Source organism: Leptodactylus fuscus, chromosome 9 (assembly GCF_031893055.1).
Source record: "Leptodactylus fuscus isolate aLepFus1 chromosome 9, aLepFus1.hap2, whole genome shotgun sequence".
NCBI lineage: Eukaryota > Metazoa > Chordata > Amphibia > Anura > Leptodactylidae > Leptodactylus > Leptodactylus fuscus.
Genome location: NC_134273.1, coordinates 84,882,255 through 84,904,091, shown reverse-complemented (window position 1 = coordinate 84,904,091; position 21,837 = coordinate 84,882,255). Strand labels below are relative to the sequence as shown.

General features: G+C 43.9%; 1 protein-coding gene across 1 annotated transcript in view; it reads left to right on the top strand.

Moving 5' to 3' along the window:
* Positions 1–21,837, top strand: part of KBTBD12 (kelch repeat and BTB domain containing 12) — a 51,906-nt gene that overhangs the window by 5,580 nt on the left and 24,489 nt on the right. The window contains exons 2-5 of the mRNA XM_075286623.1: positions 4,513–5,654; positions 7,292–7,562; positions 14,524–14,674; positions 18,180–18,377. Of these exons, the coding sequence (XP_075142724.1) occupies positions 4,585–5,654; positions 7,292–7,562; positions 14,524–14,674; positions 18,180–18,377 (1,690 nt within the window). The 5' untranslated portion in view covers positions 4,513–4,584. The remainder of the gene's footprint in view (positions 1–4,512; positions 5,655–7,291; positions 7,563–14,523; positions 14,675–18,179; positions 18,378–21,837) is intronic.

The window sequence follows — 21,837 nt, the reverse complement described above, 5'->3', positions numbered from 1 at the left end:
GCTGGTTCTGGTGACAGTAACCTATCTATCTGCAGGACTGGGTGATATGCTGGTTCTGGTGATAATAACCTATCTATCTGCAGGACTGGGTGATATGCTGGTTCTGGTGATAATAACCTATCTATCTGCAGGACTGGGTGATATGCTGGGTCTGGTGACAGTAACCTATCTATCTGCAGGGCTGGGGTGATATGCTGGTTCTGGTGACACTAACCTATCTATCTGCAGGGCTGGGGTGATATGCTGGTTCTGGTGACAGTAACCTATCTATCTGCAGGGCTGGGGTGATATGCTGGTTCTGGTGACAGTAACCTATCTATCTGCAGGGCTGGAGTGATATACTGGTTCTGGTGACAGTAACCTATCTATCTGCAGGACTGGGTGATATGCTGGTTCTGGTGACAGTAACCTATCTATCTGCAGGGCTGGGTGATATGCTGGTTCTGGGGACACTAACCTATCTATCTGCAGGGCTGGGGTGATATGCTGGGTCTGGTGATACTAACCTATCTATCTGCAGGATTGGAGTGATATACTGGTTCTGGTGACAGTAACCTATCTATCTGCAGGACTGGGGTGATATGCTGGTTCTGGTGACAGTAACCTATCTATCTGCAGGACTGGGTGATATGCTGGTTCTGGTGATAATAACCTATCTATCTGCAGGACTGGGTGATATGCTGGTTCTGGTGATAATAACCTATCTATCTGCAGGACTGGGTGATATGCTGGGTCTGGTGACAGTAACCTATCTATCTGCAGGGCTGGGGTGATATGCTGGTTCTGGTGACACTAACCTATCTATCTGCAGGGCTGGGGTGATATGCTGGTTCTGGTGACAGTAACCTATCTATCTGCAGGACTGGGTGATATGCTGGTTCTGGTGACAGTAACCTATCTATCTGCAGGACTGGTTCTGGTAATACCCCTTAATTTCTATTGAGACGTTTCTTACCGTCTTGAAGTGTGGGAAAGCTGGCTCATGTCTCTGGGACTTCCTTAATGTCATTATTTGCCTGTTGTGTCCTCAGAGATATTATTACAGGATCAGCCTGTCTTGTAAGGTGACCCTATAAAGCCTCGCCCTATAATGAGCGCTCACTAATCCTTCTTTACCATATTATTAGTAGTTATATTTAGTGCGCCATTACATGGGATTGTACATAGGAAAGGGTTCAGGCGTGTGTGTGTATTGCTGGGAGGTTGTTCCCGCCGCCATCTTGGAGAACCAAGCCCAGGTCTTCTGTGGATGTTGCTCGCTCCAATCCATCTGTCTCTTAAAAGTTATTGGTAATGGCTCCGAATATTAAATAAATCAGGTCACTATTGTGGTCAGAGGGACAGGAGGGGGCAGGAGAATCCTTTAACTCTAACATATCAGAAGTGGCCAGGTCACGGGACTGGAGTCTCTGGGTCACGTGATGTGGCGGCTCCTCATGTTATAGAAGAGCCATTATGAGTCATGTGACTGTATTGTGATGGCCTCCATTATATATTCAGTGACTCAATGCATTGCTATGGGTGAGCCCAGCGCCTGACGTGTCACGTGTCATCACATATACCAGAAGGAAGCTTCCATAGAACATAAGATCTCCCTAATATAAGACGTCACCTGTCACATCAGACACAACAGGAACCAAAACCAGAAGTGAAAGGGATTGGCCATTCCCATGAGAATAAATCCTAGTCATTGTGTGATACAAATATCTGCAACGTTCTCATAGACTCTTTGCTTATTTATTCTCCTTACTCTATAGCGCCATCATATACTGCAGCGTTGTACAGATATTGTCAATGACGGTCCCATATAGGGCTCACAATCTACATCCACTATCAGATCTCTCCATTTATAGGATCTCTGCTTGTGGTTCATGAATGAGAACATTCTCCTGCAGCGTTACAATGTATCCAATCCAGACAATCCTCTGTGAGGCTCCATTCACATCTGCATTCGTATTCCGTTTGGGGAGTTCACTTGGGGATCCCCCGAATAGAATACTGAACGCATTAAAAAGCGGTGAGCAATGAAAGCACATGGACCCCATAGATTATAATGGGGTCCGTGTGTTTTCTGCGCGGTGCCTGAATGAATCATGCGGAGAGGAAAGAGCTGCTTCCAGAAGCCGAATCGGCTGATCGGTGCGGGGTCCGGTGTCAGACCCCTAACAATCAGATACTCTAAGTATTTTCCTGTTTGTAATGTGTCCGTGCCGCAGAGATGTCAGGTGACACCTTTAGGCTCACCTGATTGGCTGCTATAGGAGGAGCGCAGGCTACAAAGTATTATATCTCTGGGTAATACTTCCGCTTTATTAGAAGTGACCCATCCATGTCAGGATCAGAGCCGGCGGCACATGGCTACCCTGTAATCTCTATAGGGGGAGAGGACGTCTGCGGAGCCTCATTAATAGCAAAGTCTTCATTTATTCCTGAAACATAAAGTGCAACGTTCTAGCAATTATAACATAAAAACATAGAGACGAAGGAAACATCTAATGTGCGATCTCTCGTGAGAATTAGTTATGTGGTGGGAACGGTGATGGGTTTATTAGCCGGGTGCCATATGTTATAGCAGAGCATAAAGAAGGAGAGAATTGTTGGGGCGGCCAAAGATAGAAATCCAGAAAAAAACTTATCAGACATGTAGGAAAGTTTCACTCAGCAGATTGTTACTATTATACAACAGAAGCAGCAATGATAGATAGATACAGTGCTGGCCAAAAGTCTTGTCCCCCTGCAGTCCTGTCAGATAATCCTCGGTGTCCCCCAGATAATGATTACAAGCACAAACTCTTTGGTAATATCTTCATTTATTTTGCTTGCAATGAAAAAACACAAAAGAGAATGAAAAAAAAGTCACATCATTGATCATTTTACACAAAACTCCAGAACTGGTGCGGACAGAAGTATTGGCGTCCTCAGCCTAATACTTGGTAGCACAACCTTTAGACACAATAACTGCGCACAACCGCTTCCGCTAACCAGCAATGAGTTTCTTACAAGGCTCTGCTGGAATCTTAGACCATTCTTCTTTCGCTCCTGCTCGCGGTCCCCCCTGAGATGTGAAGGGGGCCTTCTCCAAACTGCCACCAAGAGATCTCTCCCCCTCCCCCACAGGTGTTCTATGGGATTCAGGGCTGGACTCATTGCTGCCACTTTACAAGTCTCCAGGGCTTTCTCTCACCACCATTTTCTAGTGCTGACCTGAAGTGTGTTTTGGGTCCTTGTCCTGCTGGAAGAGCCCTGACCTCTGAGGGAGACCCAGCTTTCTCACACTGGGCCCTACATGATGCTGCACAATGTGTTGGTCGTCTTCAGACTTCATAATGCCATGCACACGGTCAAGCAGTCCAGTGCCAGAGGCAGCAAAGCAACCCCAAACCATCAGGGCCCTCCGCCATGTCTGACTGTAGGGGGCGTCTTCTTCTCTTTTTTCCCTGTAATCTCTATGTTGAGGCCTTTTCCTACTTTTGTCTCCTCTGACCAGAGAACATTCTTCCAGAACGGTTTTGGCTTTCTCAGGTAAGTTTTGGCAAACTCCAGCCTGGCTTATGTCTCTGGGTAAGAAGTGGGGTCTTCCTGGGTCTCCTACCATACAGTCCCTTCTCATTCAGACGCTGACGCTGGATAGTACGGGGTGACACTGTTGTACCCTCGGACTGCAGGGCAGATGGGACTTGTTTGGATGTTAGTCGAGGTTCTTTATCCGCCATCCACACAATCTTGCGGTGAAATCTCTCGTCAATGTTTCTTTTGCGTCCACATCTAGGGAGGTTAGCCACAGTGCCATGGGCTTTACACTTTTTGATGACACTGCGCACGGTAGACACAGGAACATTCAGGTCTTTGGAGATGGACTTGTAGCCTTGAGATTGCTCAGGCTTCCTCACAATTTTGCTTCTCAAGTCCTCAGACAGTTCTTTGGTCTTCTTTCTTTTCTCCATGCTCAATGTGGTCACACAAGGACACAATACAGAGGTGGAGTCAACTTTAATCCATTTCACCTGGCTGCAAGTGTGATTTAGTTATTGCCACCACCTGTTAGGTGCCTGAGGTAAGTAACAGGTGCTGTTAATTACACAAATTAGAGAAGCATCACATGATTTTTCAAACAGTGCCAATACTTTTGTCCACCCCTTTTTTTATGTTTGCTGTGGAATTATATCCAATTTGGCATTTTGACAATTCTTTTTGTGGTTTTCCATTGAAGACAAATTAAATGAAGAAAATACCAAAGAATTTGTGATTGTAATCATTATCTGGAAGAACAAGAGTATTATCTGACAGAATTGCAGGGGTGCCAATACATTTGGCCAACACTGTACAAGTATCTCTGTACTGTGACATCACTATGTGTATTATACTGTGACATCACTGGTCTTGGTAGTTTAGTTCCTCACTCCTAGTTTTGCTTCCATGGTTTCTTATTACTCACCTGGATATATTTTAGTATTTTGCACGTTATTGGGCTCAGATGTTCTATTTAATATTTAATATTATTCATTATTGCAGGTCACGACTCCAGATCCTCTCACAAGTTATTTGAGCTGGTCGTATTAACCAGGCTGTCCATTATTCCTCATCATGGAGACGGACTTTGATATAAAAAGCAAATACCAACACAGTAATAAACTACTGGAACATCTCAATAGGATGCGCGCATCGGCAGAGCTCATTGACATTGTCCTGGTTGCTGAGGGAAAGAAGTTTCCATGTCACCGGGCGGTGTTAGCCTCGTTCAGTCCATATTTCAGGGCTATGTTCACATGTGGTTTGGTGGAGTGTAACCAAACAGAAGTGACTCTCCATGACATCACGTCTGGAAGCGTGGCAATCATCTTGGAATACATATACACGTCCCAACTCTACATCAACAACCTGACTGTCCAAGGAGTGGCCTCTGCCGCCTATTTTATGCAGATGGACGACGTCTTTAAGATGTGCCAGACTTATATGATGGACCATATGGACGCCTCAAACTGCATTGGGGTCTTCTACTTTGCCAAGCAAATAAGTGCAGATGACTTAGAAGCGAAGTCCAAAAAGTATTTATATCAACACTTTACTGAGGTTGGCCTTCACGAGGAGATACTAGAAGTTGGCTTTGACCAATTGATGACCATGATCATGTCCGATGACCTCAATGTTTCACGAGAAGAGAGCATCCTAGACCTAGTACTAAGATGGGTGAATTATGACAAGAATCTGAGATCCCAACACCTTATTGATCTCTTGAAAGAAGTCAGATTACTATTGGTGAACCCATCTTTCCTTCGAGAAGCTAGGAAAAGGAACACGATCCTCTTGTGTAATGCTCAGTGCTATGATATGGTTGAGCAGGCCCTAGAAACCATTGAGAAATCTACACAAGTCTCTTTAAGTCTCCGCTATGGAATGGAGACCACAAGTCTTCTCCTCTGTCTGGGCAACAATGCCTCGGGTATAAGGTCAAAATATGGAAGTTATGGAGATTCCAGTTTTTGCTTTGCTCCTGCAACAGGCAAAATATGTTACATCCCATCTCCAAAGCAAGGAGAGGTGTTGGGCTCGGTGGTGACAGGTGTGGTGACCGAAAACAATGATATCATATTGGCTGGTGAAGCAACAGCCTTGAGGATGTCCAGGCAAAAGAGCAGTCATATCGAGATCTGCAGGTCAGTAGAATCCAATTGATTTCCCAATGTAATGGTCACTCTTACTGTTCTGCCCAATGGAAAGTTGATTTCAATAGGCCCATGGGAGCAAACCCAGCATTGGTTGACCTAACTTCCCTTTCCAATGGTTCTTCTGAAGCTACAGTGAGTCTCCCTTTCCATATGTGCACCAATCAAGGGGGTTTGCAAAGGCAACTGAAGGTCACTTGGTCTTTCAGAGCTGGTCATGAGAACACGCAAACTCCATGTAGATATCCCTTTGGCTAGATTCCAACCGGAGCGTCTTCTCTGGTATTATTAAGCGGGGCTCATTATTCGATACATTATAATAAGATAAGGAAAGTGAGATAAGGAGGTTTGATGACTGAATAGGAAATATCTTACACATGGGAGCACTAGGCAAGCAAACCAGCAACATTAGAGGAACACGTTATGAGAATATAGTCAGCACTAAAAATTAAAAGCATCATAAATAATATCCACCAATGGAAGCAAATCCTAGAGGAATAGACGGTATTCTTATTAATTCTAGTTACTCTCGCCATGTAGGCTGGAATTATTTCTCTCATCTTCTCCTTTAGCATAAGGAATTGCTTAGTCTTGTCAGGATCTCAAAGGAGAACATAGATGGAATTATTATGTAGTAGACTCTAGAAAGGTTGGGTGTGAAACAAAGTGACCACCATCATTGCTTCCAATATTGTCATCATTACTCCATCCAATTTGGTTGCCATCATTGCTTCCCATGTAGTCTGAACCCCAAACAGTCATCATCATTGCTTCCAATATGGTCTCCATCACGTCTTCCAATATGGAAACCATCATTGCTTCCAATATGGTCTCCATTACGTCTTCCAATATGGAAACCATCATTTCTTCCAATATGGTCTCCATCACGTCTTCCAATATGGAAACCATCATTGCTTCCAATATGGTCTCCATCACATCTTCCAATATGGAAACCATCATTGCTTCCAATATGGTCACCATCATTGCTTCCATTATGGTCACCATCATTGCCTCCAATATTGTCTTCATCACTCCTTCCAATTTGGTTGCCATCATTGCTTCCCATGTAGTCTGAACCCCAAATAGTCATCATCATTGCTTCCAATATGGTCTCCATCACGTCTTCCAATTTGAAAACCATCATTGCTTCCAATATGGAAACCATCATTGCTTCCAATATGGTCACCATCATTGCTTTCAATATGGTCACCATCATTGCTTCCAATATTGTCATCATTACTCCTTCCAATTTGGTTGCCATCATTGCATTCCCATGTAGTTTGAACCCCAAATAGTCATCATCGTTGCTTCCAATATGGTCTCCATCACGTCTTCCAATATAGTCACCATCATTGCTTCCAATATGGTCACCATCAGTGCTTTTGCTATGGCCATCATTATTGCTTCCAATATGGTCTCCATCCCTGCTTCCCGTAGTTGCCAGCATTGTTCTCAATATTGTCACCAATGTAGCACCCATAAGTGGTGTCACCAGCGTTCCCAAGCTCCTGAGTATCATGTCTACCTCGTTATACAGTACAGCATAGGTCCAGACTCCTTGTCCTTGTCTATATAATGCATGCACATATCAACGTTATGAAATGTCTTGCAAGCTTCTCATTGACCAGGTACCACAACCGAGGCAACTACTGCTGGGAGAAGCTGTGCTGCGCTGAGTACCGGGAGCTGTATACCTTGGGCACTGTTCACAATGACGTCTACCTGATTGGAGGTCAAATGAAGCTGAAAAACCGATATGTTGTTACCAACTGTGTGGACAAATACTTGGCAGACAAGGACAGCTGGAGGAGCGTGGCACCGCTGCCTATTCCTTTGGCCTGCCACGCCGTGGTCACACTCAACAATAAGATGTATGTGATGGGTGGATGGACGCCACAGGTAAGGAGGCGAGCAGAACTTCTTAGTACATGTGTGTAGGAGGATGGGATGTTATACCTCTTTCATCCTGCAGGGGCACTGCAGCTGTATGACCAGCGATTGACAGAATGAAGAACTTGGGGTTCACATGTCATTATTACCCGCACCCCATATTGACTAGAACGTGTGAGATAATATACAGAGCTGCGAGATGACATAAGGTGACAGAAGTCATAAATAATACCTTGTGAGTCCAGACCTATCAGCAAACAATGTCATCTCCAGCATAGCATAACATATATATACAGTATATATATATCCTGACAGTAAAAGAAAGCAGACGTGAAGGACGGCCGGGGCTTTATACATGACAGCTGAGACATAGCAGCTGAAGATACAACCAGCCCAGTGTATGATTGAGTATATACAGTGCATAGCCTCTGTAGTGTATATATACGGGGTGTAGTCATTAGAGTATATATACAGTGTATAGTTATTACAGTATATAGTTGTATATTATATAGACAGGGTGTAGTGATTAGAGTATATATACAGTGTATAGTTATTACAGTATATAGTTGTATATTATATAGACAGGGTGTAGTGATTAGAGTATATATACAGTGTATAGTTATTACAGTATATAGTTGTATATTATATATACAGGGTGTAGTGATTAGAGTATATATACAGTGTATAGTTATTACAGTATATAGTTGTATATTATATAGACAGGGTGTAGTGATTAGAGTATATATACAGTGTATAGTTATTACAGTATATAGTTGTACATTATATATACAGGGTGTAGTGATTAGAGTATATATACAGTGTATAGTTATTACAGTATATAGTTGTATATTATATAGACAGGGTGTAGTGATTAGAGTATATATACAGTGTATAGTTATTACAGTATATAGTTGTACATTATATATACAGGGTGTAGTGATTAGAGTATATATACAGTGTATAGTTATTACAGTATATAGTTGTATATTATATAGACAGGGTGTAGTGATTAGAGTATATATACAGTGTATAGTTATTACAGTATATAGTTGTACATTATATATACAGGGTGTAGTGATTAGAGTATATATACAGTGTATAGTTATTACAGTATATAGTTGTATATTATATAGACAGGGTGTAGTGATTAGAGTATATATACAGTGTATAGTTATTACAGTATATAGTTGTACATTATATATACAGGGTGTAGTGATTAGAGTATATATACAGTGTATAGTTATTACAGTATATAGTTGTATATTATATAGACAGGGTGTAGTGATTAGAGTATATATACAGTGTATAGTTATTACAGTATATAGTTGTACATTATATATACAGGGTGTAGTGATTAGAGTATATATACAGTGTATAGTTATTACAGTATATAGTTGTATATTATATAGACAGGGTGTAGTGATTAGAGTATATATACAGTGTATAGTTATTACAGTATATAGTTGTACATTATATATACAGGGTGTAGTGATTAGAGTATATATACAGTGTATAGTTATTACAGTATATAGTTGTATATTATATATACAGGGTGTAGTGATGATAAGCAGATTATGATCAGGCTCTGGATACACATTATAGTCTATTAGTCAGGCCATGTTGGGGGTTGTACTTGTTGTATGACTGACTACGACTACTACTCACCCTTTGGTGCCCATTGCTTTGGTGGGGGGACATTGGGAATGTATTTGCTCCTCTTCTGGTCGCCATTGCCGCTCCTCGAGCAGTTCTCATATACAACACTATAGGACAGAGGAGAAACCACTATAGAATATGGCCGATCTGCCAGTGTATGAGGTCTGGGGTGGCAGATCTGATCGATACTTTGTATAAGTTTTGTCTCAGTTCCTATAATGATATAATCTTCCTTCGCTGATTACTAGATGAGTTCTCAATAATAATAATCCAATAAATATAAGGCAGAATCTCGGAGGAGTCGCTGAACTGTCTGAGCACGACTACATCAGGAGCCTTCACATAGAGGATTCCAGGACTGATGGGGTTAATGATATAGTGACAGCTCCTCAAGTGCTCCGAGTTATTTATATATAGAAAAATATACAAGAAGGCGTCAAACTCTGCCCACTCTTTACATGCCAGAGGCAACAGAGCAGGGCAGTATGAGCAGCCGCCTGCGGGCATTGGCCCATCCGCACCCTCCAGGGACAATACAGCGCGGCTTACAGCCATACAGGCTACCGGGGATAATGAGCAGGGCATTACTGCCGTATCCTGTACTGTTAACCCTTACATGTTATCCCCCGACAACAGGGATATAGCTAGAGGGGGTGCAGAGGTAGCCGGCTCTCAGTCATCCCTATGCAAGACCCATATTAGGTGCACATTGTGGGCATAATGCAAAATCTGACCTGGCCCCTCGTGCCCTCTACTACTTATAATACAGCAGCCGTGAGGCAGAGTGATCTATGGGCCCCTCCAGCACCGGGGCCCCGATGCAATTACGACCCCTGCACCTGCACAGAGATCCAGACAACACCGCTGGCCTCACCATTGCTCCGATACTTCATGCCCAATCTGTAAGAGGCCAAAATGAAAGGGGTTTCCATCACATACATTGCAGGTGGGCGTTTATTGATGAACCAAGACTGGCATTAATAGAAGACATTCTGCTTTTGTCAGTCGCTACTCAAAACAGATGGCAGGAAGGAAGACATAGCTTACCAGCTCCAGCAGCGAGCGCGGCCTGTCACTCCCCAAATTAGTAGAAAGTATAAGACAATAAAAGTGATTTGTAGCATCTAGAAATGTCTGTAAGTGGCAAGCGACAGCCCGAAATAAGGACAACACCAGCAAACAAGGGGATCCTTACAGATAAAGACTACAATGAACTCAACATCTATGTATATCCTCACTATATCCTGTATTATACTCCAGAGCTGCGCTCAATATTCTGCTGGTGCAGTCACTGTGTACATACATTACATTACTTATCCTGTATTATACTCCAGAGCTGCGCTCACTATTCTGCTGGTATAGTCACTGTGTACATACATTACATTACTTATCCTGTATTATACTCCAGAGCTGCGCTCACTATTCTGCTGGTACAGTCACTGTGTACATACATTACATTACTTATCCTGTATTATACTCCAGAGCTGCGCTCACTATTCTGCTGGTGCAGTCACTGTGTACATACATTACATTACTTATCCTGTATTATACTCCAGAGCTGCGCTCACTATTCTGCTGGTACAGTCACTGTGTACATACATTACATTACTTATCCTGTATTATACTCCAGAGCTGCGCTCACTATTCTGCTGGTGCAGTCACTGTGTACATACATTACATTACTTATCCTGTATTATACTCCAGAGCTGCGCTCACTATTCTGCTGGTGCAGTCACTGTGTACATACATTACATTACTTATCCTGTATTATACTCCAGAGCTGCACTCACTATTCTGCTGGTACAGTCACTGTGTACATACATTACATTACTTATCCTGTATTATACTCCAGAGCTGCGCTCACTATTCTGCTGGTACAGTCACTGTGTACATACATTACATTACTTATCCTGTATTATACTCCAGAGCTGCGCGCACTATTCTGCTGGTGCAGTCACTGTGTACATACATTACATTACCTATCCTGTATTATACTCCAGAGCTGCGCTCACTATTCTGCTGGTGCAGTCACTGTGTACATACATTACATTACCTATCCTGTATTATACTCCAGAGCTGCGCTCACTATTCTGCTGGTGCAGTCACTGTGTACATACATTACATCACTTATCCTGTATTATACTCCAGAGCTGCGCTCACTATTCTGTTGGTGCAGTCACTGTGTACATACATTACATTACTTATCCTGTATTATACTCCAGAGCTGCGCTCACTATTCTGCTGGTGCAGTCACTGTGTACATACATTACATCACTTATCCTGTATTATACTCCAGAGCTGCGCTCACTATTCTGCTGGTGCAGTCACTGTGTACATACATTACATCACTTATCCTGTATTATACTCCAGAGCTGCGCTCACTATTCTGCTGGTGCAGTCACTGTGTACATACATTACATTACTTATCCTGTATTATACTCCAGAGCTGCGCTCACTATTCTGCTGGTGCAGTCACTGTGTACATACATTACATTACTTATCCTGTATTATACTCCAGAGCTGCACTCACTATTCTGCTGGTACAGTCACTGTGTACATACATTACATTACTTATCCTGTATTATACTCCAGAGCTGCGCTCACTATTCTTCTGGTGCAGTCACTGTGTACATACATTACATCACTTATCCTGTATTATACTCCAGAGCTGCGCTCACTATTCTGCTGGTACAGTCACTGTGTACATACATTACATCACTTATCCTGTATTATACTCCAGAGCTGCGCTCACTATTCTGCTGGTGCAGTCACTGTGTACATACATTACATTACTTATCCTGTATTATACTCCAGAGCTGCGCTCACTATTCTGCTGGTGCAGTCACTGTGTACATACATTACATTACTTATCCTGTATTATACTCCAGAGCTGCGCTCACTATTCTGCTGGTGCAGTCACTGTGTACATACATTACTTATCCTGTATTATACTCCAGAGCTGCGCTCACTATTCTGCTGGTACAGTCACTGTGTACATACATTACATTACTTATCCTGTATTATACTCCAGAGCTGCGCTCACTATTCTGCTGGTATAGTCACTGTGTACATACATTACATTACTTATCCTGTATTATACTCCAGAGCTGCGCTCACTATTCTGCTGGTACAGTCACTGTGTACATACATTACATTACTTATCCTGTATTATACTCCAGAGCTGCGCTCACTATTCTGCTGGTGCAGTCACTGTGTACATACATTACATTACTTATCCTGTATTATACTCCAGAGCTGCGCTCACTATTCTGCTGGTACAGTCACTGTGTACATACATTACATTACTTATCCTGTATTATACTCCAGAGCTGCGCTCACTATTCTGCTGGTGCAGTCACTGTGTACATACATTACATTACTTATCCTGTATTATACTCCAGAGCTGCGCTCACTATTCTGCTGGTGCAGTCACTGTGTACATACATTACATTACTTATCCTGTATTATACTCCAGAGCTGCACTCACTATTCTGCTGGTACAGTCACTGTGTACATACATTACATTACTTATCCTGTATTATACTCCAGAGCTGCGCTCACTATTCTGCTGGTACAGTCACTGTGTACATACATTACATTACTTATCCTGTATTATACTCCAGAGCTGCGCGCACTATTCTGCTGGTGCAGTCACTGTGTACATACATTACATTACCTATCCTGTATTATACTCCAGAGCTGCGCTCACTATTCTGCTGGTGCAGTCACTGTGTACATACATTACATTACCTATCCTGTATTATACTCCAGAGCTGCGCTCACTATTCTGCTGGTGCAGTCACTGTGTACATACATTACATCACTTATCCTGTATTATACTCCAGAGCTGCGCTCACTATTCTGTTGGTGCAGTCACTGTGTACATACATTACATTACTTATCCTGTATTATACTCCAGAGCTGCGCTCACTATTCTGCTGGTGCAGTCACTGTGTACATACATTACATCACTTATCCTGTATTATACTCCAGAGCTGCGCTCACTATTCTGCTGGTGCAGTCACTGTGTACATACATTACATCACTTATCCTGTATTATACTCCAGAGCTGCGCTCACTATTCTGCTGGTGCAGTCACTGTGTACATACATTACATTACTTATCCTGTATTATACTCCAGAGCTGCGCTCACTATTCTGCTGGTGCAGTCACTGTGTACATACATTACATTACTTATCCTGTATTATACTCCAGAGCTGCACTCACTATTCTGCTGGTACAGTCACTGTGTACATACATTACATTACTTATCCTGTATTATACTCCAGAGCTGCGCTCACTATTCTTCTGGTGCAGTCACTGTGTACATACATTACATCACTTATCCTGTATTATACTCCAGAGCTGCGCTCACTATTCTGCTGGTACAGTCACTGTGTACATACATTACATCACTTATCCTGTATTATACTCCAGAGCTGCGCTCACTATTCTGCTGGTGCAGTCACTGTGTACATACATTACATTACTTATCCTGTATTATACTCCAGAGCTGCGCTCACTATTCTGCTGGTGCAGTCACTGTGTACATACATTACATTACTTATCCTGTATTATACTCCAGAGCTGCGCTCACTATTCTGCTGGTGCAGTCACTGTGTACATACATTACTTATCCTGTATTATACTCCAGAGCTGCGCTCACTATTCTGCTGGTACAGTCACTGTGTACATACATTACATTACTTATCCTGTATTATACTCCAGAGCTGCGCTCACTATTCTGCTGGTACAGTCACTGTGTACATACATTACATTACTTATCCTGTATTATACTCCAGAGCTGCGCTCACTATTCTGCTGGTACAGTCACTGTGTACATACATTACATTACTTATCCTGTATTATACTCCAGAGCTGCGCTCACTATTCTGCTGGTGCAGTCACTGTGTACATACATTACATTACTTATCCTGTATTATACTCCAGAGCTGCGCTCACTATTCTGCAGGTGCAGTCACTGTGTACATACATTACATTACTTATCCTGTATTATACTCCAGAGCTGCGCTCACTATTCTGCTGGTGCAGTCACTGTGTACAGACATTACATTACATTATCCTGTATTATACTCCAGAGCTGCGCTCACTATTCTGCTGGTACAGTCACTGTGTACATACATTACATTACTTATCCTGTATTATACTCCAGAGTTGCGCTCACTATTCTGCTGGTACAGTCACTGTGTACATACATTACATTACTTATCCTGTATTATACTCCAGAGCTGCGCTCACTATTCTGTATTATAGAGCAGATTTCCACTTACATTTACCACTTATATATTCACAGACTGATCATCCCGATGATGAGCCCGATCGTCTCAGTAACCGTATATTGGAGTACGACCCCGTCACTGATAAATGGAAACTGCTGACTCCAATGAAATATTCCAAGTATCGCTTCAGCGTTGCTGTGGTTAACGGTGAAATCTTTGTCGTGGGTATGTTCTTTAGTCATAGAGCTGCAATACCAAACTCGACCTATGGGCAGGAGTGTCACTCTGTGCAGTAAAGTCGCCATGTCTCCCTAACTCTGTATAACCCCTGTAGGTTCACATGAAGGTGCCGCCGTCTTCTTCTCTCTCCCCCTCCCATTCCACAACGCCTTGAGCAGGAGATTACTGTCTGTAAGGAAACTTCTACTCCTTCATGGCGGCCAATAACACTTAAATTATTTACAAAAACTGTTCCCTTTAAGCGATGGCTCCGCTAATTATGCTCCGGCGCACTATACATCCTTGTATCTCAGCCGGTGTATAAATAGCTGCTAAGTCACATTTACTGCTCCGAAACCATTAACACTATATAGCGGCAGCGCGGCTTGTGTCACGCATCACTGAGCCTCCGAGTCAAGTGCAGACTGAAGGACGTTCTGCCAGGCGAGACCCTAATGGAGCTGAATTTAACATGAGGTGCTGCTTGTACGAGGGGAGATGCGTCCTACCAGTCAGCCAGGGGGACAAATGAACACCAAGATTTAAAGGGGTATTCCTATTTTTCAACATCAAGTCATTTTTGGTACAGAATTCTGTTCTGATGAATATATCTTTATAACAATCTGATCTCCATTTCTCTGATACAGAGCTACAAATCAGCTGTATAAGCAAAGGTTTTAGAAGTAACTCCTGCAGTCACCATTAGGGGGAGCTAGAGAGCTTATTGTATACTGGATAATCATTGAGTTCAGTGTACAAACTGTATGCAGATCTCAGCATTTCAACTCAGCCATGTCAAGTGATAAGTTAGGGTCCCCTGAATCAAACAGAGGTCTCCCCGTGTGAATCGGCACCTCCATTGCCAAGAGCTCAAGGAGACGGCCATTGCTCCAAAGTGCTCATCTAAATATTGACAAATACAGCGATAACTCAGCAACGGAGGCGCCGATTTACAAGGGGATAACATTGTTTGATTCAGGGGACCCTAACCTATCTTGATACACTAGAATCTGTGGACAATCCCTTTAAGCTCCTCCTAGAGGTGACTGCAGAGGACTAGCACTTCATTTCTTATGGCTTATGTCTATGCAGGGGATCTGGATCTCTGGAGCAGAAAGATGTGAAGACACTATAGAGATATATGAAGAAACTGATTGGAGCAGAATTTTGGATACAAAAACTTGCCTCCTGCACTCACTTTAAGACTAAAAAGCCCTTGTGAAGGGATTAGGAGGATCCAACGTCAATGAGTAGTTGATCCATTGGATAAGACCAGTCAACCTGTGACTAAAACACTACAACTCCCAGCCAGCAGTGGTAACGCTTCTGGAACGTCCCGAAGGCTCCTCGGAAATGGATAAACCTCCCAGATGGCGAGAGAAGGAGGAGCTTATTGGGACCTCCCAGAAGGCAACGCAGGTATTTTGGCCTATGGGGCTGGGATGCCCCATCATGAGACTCAGACCCGGTCACAGGTTATGGCTATGATGGAGTAAATCCGTCCACCTCAAGGTGACGCAATCCCAGGCCTCACGGAAGAATCTTCATAAATATTAGAAGGTATGGTCACCAAGGCATGCTGGGAGTTGGAGTTTTACAACAGATTGGAGGCCACTGTCCTGGATGAAGCAGATCAAACAACTAGCGCCCCATTGTCTAATCGAAGAGGGCACGTTCCGTCTCTGACACCTTGGAAGAATCGCGCTTTTCCTTCCAAGAACCTTCTGACTTTGGAATGTTTCCCACTTCTGGCAATGGTCTTCTTCTCAGGACCTCCAGCCCCATCCTGGACCCCTCGCTTCCTTTTATTCCAGGGTCATCGGTCCCTCTGACAACTCTTACGACTCTACAGTATGCGTCGCCGTTTTTAGTCATCCCCTCCCGTCTCTCATATTCTATTTATAAAAACCCATCCGGCCCACTTCACCAAGAAAAACTTGGAGCGCGCTCCACGCGACGAAGATCCGTTTCCCAGAAGGAGTCTAAAAAAAAAATAAACCCAAAACAAGAAGACGAAGTTGATTTTTGCGGAATTAAGACAATTGTCTTTTAATGGAGTCTTATTCAAGCCCCAGAAGTTTATTTTACCAAAATAAATCTCTCGGCTGTTTCCACAGCCTGGAATAAGGAAATAAGACGGGCCGGGAACAAGGGGCGCTTTGATCCGTGCGGCCTGGAGTAATAGAATTTCTTCAATAGACCTCTTTCACGTCTTGATTTGGCCGGAACATGGATTACAGCTCTGAAGACAATGGGGGTCTTATGTGGATTTTTCAAAAAATGTCGTGAGAATTTGCAATTTTTTTTTTTTTGCCCCTTCTGTTTTTTTATGAGGCCTTTACAAAACTCAATGCATGTTGTCGGCCGGCGAGTAAATCCAGCGAAGGGGCCCGGGTTAAGGATTTGGGTTGTGAGATGTCTTTATTGTGGAAGACGCTCGCTGTCCCTGGTTCTGGGGCCCATCCAAGAGCTTGTGAATCGGCCCTCTCATTACACGGACAATGGCGCTATTTTTAGTCCATCCAGCTTCAGAACAATTCAGGCCTGAGAAAGGACGGGGGTGAGGATGAAGATGGAGGCGAGCGCTTTACAGGTCTCCTTGTTAAAAGGGCAATACATCTATAGGGTAAGCAAAATCTATTGGTTGCCCACAGCGTTCATTTCTGATAGGACAATAAAGCTGAACAGAATTGGTTGCAACGGGCAACAAGTGCAGATTAGCGACCATTTTGTAGTGAGTTATCCACGTGGCGTCCATGTTTTCCACAGACCCATGCACTTAAATGAATGAGCCCAGACTTATGGCCCCTACACGGGCCCACAGGGCTATAGACGTGAATGGGCCAGTGGTCATGTGAATAAGACCTTAAAGGCTTAAAGGGGGCAGATTTTGACACCAAGAGTGGCGCAGGGAGCCGCATCACTCTGGGGTCAAAACCTGACTGTCACGACAGTCGCAGCTTCCCCCTCCGGAGTAGGCTCAAATGAATAGGCCGACTCTGGAGGTCGCCTGATGAAAGGGCAGCCCGCTTCCGCTCACGGAAAAAAAGTAGCCTACATAGAACACCATTGTGAGGGGGCGGATTATAACATGGATTACGCGCCATAATCCTCCCCCTTAGTGCCCATGTGAACGAGCCCAAAGAGTTTCGACAATTGTGCCCACAGGGTTAGAAAAACATGGCTGCTATCTTCCAAAGACAGCGCCACACCTTTTCCATGGCTGGTATCCGGTACTACAGCTCAGTCCCATTGAAGTGAATGGAGATTTTATCTTATAACATGTATTAAAGGGATGGTCCAGGGTTGGATAAACAAAAAACAGCGCCACATCTGTCTACGGGTGTTATTGCAGCTCACTGCTCACTTCTATGTGCCTGATTTACAGTATGAGACACGAGCCATAGACAAGGTGTGGCGCTGTTTCTCGAAGGAAGCGGCCATGTTTTTCTAACCTTGTACATCCTTTTTAAGTGAAGTGTTATGGAGATTATATCCTTGTCTCTTGCAGGTGGCATCGGCTGTCTCGGGCCGGACAAAGGACAGGTCAGAAAGTGTCTTGATGCTGTGGAGATATACAATGTGGATGGCGATTTCTGGAGGGACGGTCCGGCCATGCCGTACCCGCTGCTCTCCCTAAGAAGTAACGCAAGTAGTGCCGGCGCGGTGGATGGGAAGCTGTATGTCTGTGGAGGGTATCGCGGAGCAGGTATCGCTTTTTTAACACTAGAGGAGCCACAAAACCTTCTACCGTCATGTCAGAAATTGTTCTAAAATCCTACATATCTTTATAGTGATCGGTGCTGTGATTTTCTGATACAAATCCAAATCCTCAGCATTGATGAAGACGTAAATGATAAAATTTTGGCTACCTACAACCACCAGTAGGGGGTGATCAGGAGCTTAAAGAAACTGTGCTTCTATTCAACTCAATGGGGCCTACTCATCCTCCAGTGGCGCCAACAGGGGTCTATAGGGCTTGTAATTGGCGTACAATTCCATCATCATTTACACCAGAAAACTGGTGCAAATTATCATAAATCTACCCAAGCCACACCCTTTGCCCCGCCCCATTTCACTGTACCCCAGTGTGTAAGTTCCTGAGCTCCCTCTAGTGGTGGATACAGGCAGCAAGCAAGTTATTCTTTAAATGTTCACCTAAGCAGAGGACTCGTAACTCTGTATCAGAGGAATACAACTCCTAGCGCTACCATGATATAGGAAGAAATAAATCGGCTCAGAATTCTGAACCTATTTAGTATAAAATATAAAAATTTTATTCAAGAGTGGACATTCCCTTTAAGGGTAGTGGGCGGAGACGAAAGCCTTTTGTAAATGGGAAAACCCACATTAAAATAAAAGAAAGGTCATGTGACGAGCGAGGAGGGTCCTAGGGGTCACAGAACTGATTCTGTACATTGAATTTCCACAAACTTTTTGGGAATTATTTTGTCACAGTAATATCCCACTCTCGCCGTACAGAGCCAGCAAGCATCGGCCGTCGCAGACCCCCTAAACTGACTGACACCATAGACCCTACCCATCATTTAGCATAAACTTCCCCTTTAAGCAGAGCCATTTGTGTACCACTATAGAACCTTGATGGAATAGATCTCGGAAATGTCTTCAAAAAATTCCAGAACCTTCCATGGACACGGAGACAACAGGAAATTTATCCTACAAAACTGAGCAGGAATAAGGATTTCAAAGCTTTTCTTCAGCAAAACCAAAGGGCCGGGTTGTGAGTGGTGGGTCCATTATTCTGCCGTGAATGGCTGAACTCCCGCCGTGAGTTCATCCATGTTCACAGTCATATGGTAATTTAGATTTTTCAGCCATTCATTCAGAGCTGCGGCGTTTCAGGGGCCCGTCCAGAGACAAGGAGCAGGATGTATGCTGCAGATACCTGGGTGGCCACCAATATGGCCGCCACTACAGCTATGGGGAAGCCACAGGCTTGTGTTTGATGGATCACTGACATATTTTCACCAAGTAATGGCTGAATTCTGACCATTGTTAGTGCTCCGATGCATACAATAAACAAATAATACTAAAAAACATTCTGCCGTTTTGTGTATACAGCTCCGATGCAGAACGTTGTGCACAGTTGTATTGAAAGGGTGTTAATGTTTTACGTTAGGTTCATACTCGTGTTGCGGACCACAAAACAGCAGTGACACACTGACTATGATGGGGTCTGCTGGGCGTCCACCATCCGTAAACCATGCAGGACTTTTTCTGCCGCTAATTTTCGGAGGAATCTACAACAGAGACTCCGGCACAGATGTGAATGTAGCCTTAGCAACTTTATTAATGCTACATGTGGACGAAAAAAATAAAGCCTGCTATATTGGTTATACAGCTCTACAGTATGTGACCATGGAAACACTTAAGCCTGCAGAGGAGCTGTATACACATTACGGTAGATTTTTCCATTGGGCAGGAGATAATTCGAGCACATTTATCGAACAGGAATGAATCCCGTCCCTTTAAGTAAATGATCCCCCTATTGTAACGTGGGATTAAATATGTATGATAACTACTCCACTCGCCCTGCTATGAACCTTCATTCACATTCAATTATTCATCACCATAATGGACACGACTCCGACACCGTCATCCTGTTATTCCTTTTGCTTTAATTTTATTTGACCTCCAATAATCCCTTTCCTTCCCTCCCCGAATTTCTGTTATGTGGCTTCACCTCTTTGAAGGGGATTAAATCTGCGGTTCTCATCCTGTCCACGCTGATAAAATTAGACTGTAATCCCTCGCTCCGCGTCTCTGCTCCTGGCATGTCGGGAGGATTGTCCGGAGAGAGACGTCTGGCCATTCCATATAACGTTATAGAAGTGTGCAGGTGGTATAGTTATGGTGGTGGTCCTGGGACGGGGGCGGTAAAGGGTCACTCCACCCTTCCCTGTATAGACTGGTCCCTACCTTAAGGACCCCTTCTTGAAGAAAGGACCAGTCTGGCATTGATGAAACAAGGTTGTACTTGAGGGACATGTATAACTTTTGTTACTGGGCTTCAGTACATTGCAATACACATGTATACTCTGTATATCTATTGAAGCAGCGATCAGGATACAGCAGTCTGCAACGTCTTCCTTGCACCTGAGATCCTGCTCCCAAGACGCCACTGCTGGGGCTTGTGATTGGGTCTCAGCGGTCATGTGGGGTGCGATGACGTCATCATGCAGGCAAACCCCCCTATCACAGGCCCCAGCAGTGAGGCCTGGGGAGCAAGAGCTCGATCACCAGCCGGAAAAACTCTAGAGTGGATGTTGACTCAGGACAGGTTAGTATTGGAGATGAGCGAGTACTATTCCCGTTTCGAATAGCACGCATCCATAGGAATGAATGGACGCAGCCGGCACGCAGGGGGTTAAGCGACCGGCCACCAGCAAAGACTGCATGCCGGCCGCTTCCATTCATTCCTATGGGTGCGTGCTATTCGAAACAGGAATAGTACTCGCTCATCTCCAATACTAACCTGTCCTGGGTCAACATCCACTCTAGAGTTTTTCCGGCTGGTGATCGAGCTCTTGCTCCCCAGGCCTCACTGCTGGGGCCTGTGATAGGGGGGTTTGCCTGCATGATGACATCATCGCACCCCACATGAACGCTGAGGCCCAATCACAAGCCCCAGCAGTGGCATCTTGGGAGCAGGATCTCAGGTGCAAGGAAGACGTTGCAGACTGCTGTATCCTGATCGCTGCTTCAATAGATATACAGAGTATACATGTGTATTGCAATGTACTGAAGCCCTGAAGCCGCTTCCATTCATTCCTATGGGTGCGTGCTATTCGAAACGGCTGTTTCGAATAGTACTTGCTCATCTCTAGTGAGTATCAGTATTTTTTTTATTTTTAATCATGACAACACCCTCCAATCTTGTGGTAGTGGTGCCAAGGGGGACATGTAACATGGCGGTACCCCTTGGATGCTGCAGTCATGTTTTATTGCAGCATCCAAGGGATTAAAACTCCCGATCTGTGCTGTGCAAGCTGTGCGATTTGTTACCACAAAGTGTGAGGAAATCCAGATTTGATGCTAATCGAATATTTCCTGAAATTCGGATCGAATTCCACTTTGTGAGCTTCGAATCGCTCGTCTCTATCTGTAGCCGTGGAGACACCTAGATCTGCAGTGGAGTTGAATGCACA